Source organism: Oryzias melastigma, linkage group LG6, assembly GCF_002922805.2.
Source record: "Oryzias melastigma strain HK-1 linkage group LG6, ASM292280v2, whole genome shotgun sequence".
NCBI classification, from domain to species: Eukaryota; Metazoa; Chordata; class Actinopteri; order Beloniformes; family Adrianichthyidae; genus Oryzias; species Oryzias melastigma.
The window spans coordinates 16,829,939-16,837,237 of record NC_050517.1 but is presented as its reverse complement, the minus strand read 5'-3'; the positions used below and the strand labels follow the sequence as shown (position 1 = coordinate 16,837,237).

The following is a 7,299-nucleotide window of genomic DNA, read 5'->3' as shown; positions in this document are numbered from 1 at the left end:
AGTTAGCAAAAGAGACCGCTGTTCCTTCCACTATGCCCTGAGAGGTCCTCATGTCATCACAGAGAATATTGTTGAAGTCCCCACATAGACCTGGAAAGTAAACATTTCCATTACAGGATTTTTTTTAGCTGTAACATAAAATGGCACAATTATCTCCACAAAACATCAAACTGTAGCAACTACATTTTATTGTTCTGAACATATATTTTATGATGAAAAAGTGGATATTTTAGATCATTTTAAAACTTACCACTGGTATTTCCCTTGTAATTCTTTTCCAAGCTAATGTAGACTTGCATGACGGGGGTGTGCTGGATCTGAATTTGCAACCCAAAACTGGTCTGGAGCATTATGTGAAAGGATGAAACTTCAAATATGTCGATATCTCCTACATAAAAAAAAAACCAAAACACAAAAACCAAATAGATTGTTTTAAAATCTCCATTTACTTTTATAATGTTGCATTCAGTTTCCTATTTTTTGACTCACCTGACTGATAAGGCAGAGTTACTGGCTGCATATTCTGCTCAACTGTTCCGTCTGCATTGAATACCAGAATCTGAGAAATCATGGAAGAATCAGTCAATAGGTGAGTAATCAATTGGTCTTTAAGAACAAATAGTAGTTGTTTTATACTTACATTGTTTCTGTCGTTGTTCAGCAGGAATTTAAGGGTCTTTAGGCAGATGTCATACTGTAGGTGTGTGCATGGTTCCAGCTGAGCAATGATCCTGAATGCTTTACTTGAACCAACCTGAAAGGTAGTTACAGGTGATTTAAGACTTGTTTTATGCAAAACTATGCCTTCTGTTACATCACCTTTATGTTATTCACCTGGCTTTTCACATTGACCAGAGTGTAGGAACAGTCTCCATGGAAGGTGTAAGATTTCCCATCAAAAGTAGTGACATGTGAACCTTCTTCAACTGAACATTGAGCTGATGTTAGAAGGTTTTCACAGCTCCATTTTCCCTCATTGCACTTGCTGATATTAATAAAAAAAAGAGTTATGAGGAAATGTACACCACAGCAAATGAGATAAATCATAATAGTGCCAGAAAACTACATAGCAACGTTCATCAAAAGCAGTAATTAATACAATATACAGACAAAACAAATATATAATTTTGAAAGAAACAAGATAAATACTGTAAAAAATGCTTTTGCTCAAAATGCGTAAATGTTACAATTTGTATTCATTTCATTGGACAATGATACAACATGCATTCAATACATCTATCTTTCAAGGGTACGTCATTTACAAAACTACCCAAGAACATTTAAGACAAGTTACAAAGCAAAGCAGGATCAAAAAGAGATATATACAGAATACAATTATTAGCTAAGAGGTTTTGACAGATTACATTCTAAAATCTAAAGATCTTTACTGGAACTGTAATCTTTTTTTTACATACCATATCTCTAGACCTTGTTTGTACGTCTCTCCAGAGTTGTAGATTTTGTCACGCTTGCATTGACATTCGGACTTGAAAATGCAACCCGTCATAGAAATATCGTCAAAGACCTTTCCTAAAAAGAAAAAAAATGACGTTATGTGTTTTTTCTAAAAAAAAAAAAATGACCATCAAAGTTTAAAGGCTAAATGTAAAGAAAACGAACCTGGAGGGCAGAAACAGCCGTCAATTCTATGTTCTTCACACATTGAACTTGTTTCCTGATGTGTGCAAGTGTCCATGCAAGGTGAGCCACTCTCCTTAAACTCCATGTTGTACGGACACTTTTTATCTATGAAAACATGTTTAAGATATAATTACATATAATGGCTTTGCATGTGTAGAAATGAAAGGTGATGGTATAAGAAAGATATTTTACCACAAAACTGAGATGACCTCCAGTTGGGAGGTTCTCCTCCTGCATGGGAGCACTGCCGAGAGTACTCTGACAGTGTGCTGCAGACACAGAAGTCATCTGAGCTGTTGCTACAGCTGCATTTGTCCTGAGTGCAGGCCTGGATGAAAACTGCAGGATCAAGGAGTTTGGTGCAGGGGCTCCAGGAGTCTGTGCGGAACAAATCCTCACAGTCGCTTTGCTATAAGGAATAAAAAAGGCAAAAGATATTCAAGGTGACTTACTTCTGACAAGATTTCCACTGTTAAAGCTATACTGATCGAGAACTTACAAACTTTTTGCAGGGTTCTGTCACGTTCACAGGTTTCACCAGTTCCTCTTCCTCTTCACTTGGGTCCTCGCATTCATCATTTGAAAGTTGGACTCTCTGTTTGTTACCAAACTCGATGGGACTGATTTTCCGATCTGTGCAGGTTCAGTTCATGTTATAACAAACAGTTTTTCACCAATAGATAAACCCAATCTGCCATACACACCATTTTCTATAAACTCATTTAGTGGAGAACCACTAAAGTCACCGCAAAGACCACAGGTACGATTTGCAAAGTCATTGTCAATCTCCACCTAAAACACACAACGAAGAGTCTTAAGACTATTTAAACATCAATGTTAGCTTTGAGAGTCATAGAAGGATAACTAGACTTCATAGAAAAATGGCTCATAAATGTAGCAGAATGCTTGATTGTGATCTAACTAAACAAATCTGTTTTACAAGGAAAGATTATTTTTCTGTATGTTAACACCCAAACCTATACCACAGATTTTGTTTGTTTGTAGAACTTTGTAAAAGCACAGAAATAAAAAATCTAACCTCAAAGAGAAATGGTCTTAATGAAAGCATTTTCAGATTTTTACCATGACTGCATCCTCATCATTCCACATGACAGTAAAGCCAAGTTTGGACTCGAGCTTGGTATACACTTGACTTTTTTCCACTTTAACCCCACCGTAGTGGTATGGCAGAGTCACACTGGTAAAACAAAAATCATCATTCAAACAGATTAAACATTTTTATTAAACTTGACCATCGGAGTTGGGTCTGGGCTCTGATTTAGAAAAAATGTTTTACTTTGTTCCGTCGTTGGCAGTGACTGAACTTCTGCTGAGTTGGAAAGAAAGCTCGTTGGCGGTGACCTTGACGTAACTGATTGTAGGGTTTCCATCAATCATTTCCCTTTTCAGATGCACCGAGAAGGCTTGATAGGGCGAATGGCATTCTGAGACCAAGTTGTATTCGCACAAACCAGGAAATTGGTAGACGTAGCCATCGAAGGTCTTAAAGTGCTCTCTGCCCCATGTGCTGCACACTCGGTTGACATGGTTATGAACTGGAAAAATAAGCATGTAAGACTTGTTTTAATAAAGAAAATTACACCACAATGAATACTTTTTTTTTTTACTATGTCTGTAACATTTTTTCAGCTTGAATACAACACTTTTATTTAGATATTGCAAGTTTGAACCTAGAGTTGTCTTATTAGGAGAGATAATGTTAAAAGAACTGGCATTAAAACTATCAGGACTCACTCAGCCATGTCCTCCTCCAACCACTAGAGGGACCCCTCTCCTGAGTACTAACCATCTTCATGCACAACTGTTTATCGTCATCATCATCATCGGACTCACCAGCATTTAGACTCACTCCAACCTGAACTTCAGTGCGAAGTCTTGATCGTGTTTATCCGTCAGTCTGAGCAGGTTTACCCTAGTTTGACTCTCAGTGTTTATGACCATTGCCTTTGTCTTGCCCCTGGTCTGTTCCGCTAAACTGTTTGCAAATGGATCCTAACCTCTCAGCCTCTTCATCACATAAACATAATATTAGGTATGGGGTATTGTGTCTCAACAAAAACTCTTAATAAACTTCAGAAGAACTGAATGTTCAATCTATTGCCCAAATAAAACTAGACATGTAACAGCACTAATGTAGAAAACCGCTCTAGAGCAAAACTATCAATTTATTATTTGAAAAAGTGTTTTGTTTTTTTAATTGGCACTTTTGGACAATAATAATAATAAAAAAAATCTTCCACAAGCTGCATTAAAGAGAGGACACATCTTATTTATGAGCTAAAAGAAAAAAAAAGCTACATTTCCCTTCAACCTCATATCCATATGAATTTTTAATTATTTTGCATCTGTACAGAAATATCCTGATTATTTGAAACAGGTTTTAATACACATGTTAACTAAAAAGTTAGTGTCTGGCAGCCTGAGCTGCCTTGTGATAGGAGAAACTATTGTTTTTGCAGTATTGTGGACTTTAGATCATAATTCTCCTTTAAATTGAGCAGAAATACAGAGCCTCAGACTGTGAACCTTAATTAAGTTAATACTATTAACTAAGGTCAATTATTTATATGCTTAAATTAGTAAAAATACTAATTTGACATTAATTAAACTGTAATTTTTCTACAAAAATAGTACAGTAAATGATTGAAGGGCACACAATGGCAAATGTTGAATCTGAGTATCCTTCTTCTGTAGTTTATGTTTGAGCAGTAATTATGTTTCATTTAACCTGAGGGAGAGCAGCGCACACTAATTATACACCAAGATCAAGTTGCTCTTGAAATTTAATCTGTTTGTTTTCTCTCCTCAGTGAGGCATGGATATTCAAGTACACAACTACAGATTTGTGATTCATAGTTTTTCTCCCCATGTTTTGCTCAGGCAAATATGGATAAATACCTTAAGTAAGAGAGTTTTGGCTTCCTTTATAATTGTTCTTTTTGAATTAAACTTTTGTTCCTGTTGTTGTTTTAGATCAATCCTAAAAAAACTTCTGCACATGATTTTTGGTTTTCTTATTTATAGTTTTTTTTTTTTTTTAGATACAAAAGAAACAAAGACTAAATAGAAGAAAAATAAACCCTAAAATATGCATCATTGAGGTCAGTTTCACTTTAATTGAAAATTATATAAATTTGTCATCTAAAAGGAACAATACTTGACAAAGGCATCTTGTCCCATCAATGTACGTACCGGTGGCAGCTGCAGACAGTCCAGCACACAGGGCGAGCAATGCAATCGCCCATTCTTTAAGCATCCCAGTTGTTGCCATGGTTGTGCTGATGGAGAGTTGAGCACCCCACGAGTGATAGCAGGTTATATAGTCCCCCAATTGTTTGCAGTTTAGGAGTGGTTACCAGCAGATTCTGGGTGTCAACTGTTGAGGCTTCTTTGCTATGATATTCCCACCCGTTCTTCCAGTAACAATTCCAGTTTGTCTATTATGAAGTCATTGTAGAAGTAGATATTCCAAAAGCTTTTGCCTCGATTTTCCTTCCCGTCTAAGTTTCAGTCTTTAAAGACTAGTGTACGTCACCTTCTGCTTAATGTTTACACTGTAGATCATTGTGATATAATTTAATACATTCAATGCCTCTTTTTCCTCATGGGGTTTAATTAATAACAAAAAAATCTTGTTCCGCTTTCAACAAGCTCAGGTGTGGACTTAAAACTTGAGAGTTTTATTATGATGATATCATCCATCTTTATACACAATGTGTTAAATGTTACAGTTTCTACTGTTGTGTATTTGTTGTAAATAATCATAGTTACCTAAAATCAGCAAATTCTAAATTTAAAATTTTGCCATAATATAAAATGAAAACTCTGAGCACATATGTGACGTGTTCATATTGCTTTTTTGTAACTTATTGAGCATTTAAAAAAAAAAAAATTAAACAGGAAATAACAGAAACCACTTAATAAATTGCCAATGAGCCCAAGATTTTTCACTGAAACATTTTTTTACACTTATGCCCTTGCTCCCATTTGAAACAAATATTATTGTAATATATACCTGCAAATGCTGGAATTTAAGCCTCTCTTATTATTTATTCTGCTTATGACTAGTTTTCCTGTCTGAATTTACAAGTTTTTGCAGCAACTGGTTCCCAAACAAAGCCGAGTACATATTAACAATGCAAACATTTTCTTTTCAGGGACTATTGTTTTATGGTACAACGATTTTTACTTTTAACAAACAGGATTAGATGTGCCAGAATAGGATGCTGCTCAGACCACAATGCTAACACTCATAATGTTTAAACAGATGAGCATCTTCTTTCTTCAAACAAACATCATTAATATGAATCCCAGGAAACGCATACTTTTATTGTTTTAACTGTTTCATTTTTTTTTTTTTGCTTTAATTCCTTTTAATGGCTTACAGATTTAAGTCATAATGTCCATTTAAAAGCCCAAATCAAGAGGAAATACTTATGTTTGTGCTCTAGTGTTTATTAACTTTTTAAATCCTGTAGGCTTTTTATTTCACTCATTCACAAAAAAGTAAAAAAAAGAACATTTTCACAAAACAAAATGTACATGCCTGGTTAGTTCAGATTTGTTCAGGCTGAAAACACAGATTTTAGGTTGACTTGTCTTACTAAACTCTAATAAATTAAATATATAAACTGCTACACAACAACTAAGAGTTACAGAAATGAGGCTACCTAGTGAGAAGAAAACCCTACTTCTGACAGATTTATTTTATTTACCTAAATCTTGATAGCCAGGTAGGTATGTTTAAACTCAGGTTCAGGGTGGTGTTGGGTCAAAGTAATTTTGTGAACTGGAAGGAGGAATAAGAGGGACATAAAAATTCAAATGGATTGTCCTGAAGAAATCAAATATTACATCAAAGGTAGGAAAAGCAAACTAACGAACAAATATAAAAAAAAACGGAATATTTGGAATTCTGTAGAAAGATAAACTAAACTTAGAATGATCATCTATAATGCACATAGAAATTTGGAACCTAAACAGAACAAAACCCTACAATCTGAGGTAATTAATGAGGGTTTAAGAAGGTTCTTCTAAATAAGAAGAGCTAAAGGGAAGAAACAAAAAAGCAAGAGCTGTGCCGATAAAAAGCAAGTATGATGAAAAGAGAAGCAGTGCATCAAAACGGACAGAACTAGTTAGAACAGAGAGATAAATAATAGCTAAATACAGAAACCATGTGTCGAATGAATTGACGGGACAAACCAGAAAAAAAAAACGTACAGAGAAGCAAATATTTGAGTAGCAGATAATGTCACAGACTGAAAAAGAAAGTGGAGATGTTAAAAGAGCTTTGCAGTAAATCCTTCATGTATAAGAATGCATTTTATTCAATATACTCTAATTTTCTAATGTTCTTTTCCTCCCTTTTTTTAAGTGTGGAATCATTTGTAGAGCAGATGAAGCTACGATTTCTGGAGTAGAAAAATACATTTATGAAACAAAAGTAATAGGAGAGTTTGTGAAACATTGTTTAAAATGCTTTCATGTATGTGAAAAGGTTTGGGTTTTTGACAGTGTAAAATGTTAATTTTTTTTATCTATTTTATCTGTTTTATCAAAAACCTTTTGTTTGAGGGGATCTTCTGTCATTTGAAAGCTTTTTGCCCAGATACTATGTTGACATTTACCAGAAAT

General features: G+C 34.7%; 1 protein-coding gene and 1 long non-coding RNA gene across 3 annotated transcripts in view; both read right to left on the bottom strand.

Moving 5' to 3' along the window:
- Positions 1–6: 6 nt before the first annotated feature.
- LOC118598855 lies at positions 7–1,532 on the bottom strand. The gene is made up of 3 exons (XR_004948038.1): positions 1,416–1,532; positions 641–985; positions 7–559 (listed from the first exon to the last, which is right to left on the bottom strand). It is a non-coding gene; the product is annotated as an uncharacterized LOC118598855 (long non-coding RNA).
- A 24-nt stretch (positions 1,533–1,556) lies between these two features.
- The window catches only part of LOC112151842 (mucin-2-like), a 9,250-nt gene continuing 3,507 nt past the window's right edge, over positions 1,557–7,299 (bottom strand). The window contains exons 1-7 of one of the 2 annotated variants that reach the window (XM_036212343.1): positions 4,855–7,293; positions 2,939–3,197; positions 2,725–2,839; positions 2,346–2,433; positions 2,141–2,274; positions 1,834–2,050; positions 1,557–1,746 (exon numbers count right to left, since the gene is read on the bottom strand). In XM_036212343.1, the coding sequence (XP_036068236.1) occupies positions 1,586–1,746; positions 1,834–2,050; positions 2,141–2,274; positions 2,346–2,433; positions 2,725–2,839; positions 2,939–3,197; positions 4,855–4,933 (1,053 nt within the window). In that variant the 5' untranslated portion in view covers positions 4,934–7,293 and the 3' untranslated portion in view covers positions 1,557–1,585. Of the gene's footprint in view, positions 1,747–1,833; positions 2,051–2,140; positions 2,275–2,345; positions 2,434–2,724; positions 2,840–2,938; positions 3,198–4,854; positions 7,294–7,299 lie in introns of those variants that run through there. The other variant, XM_036212342.1, reaches the window with a different exon arrangement.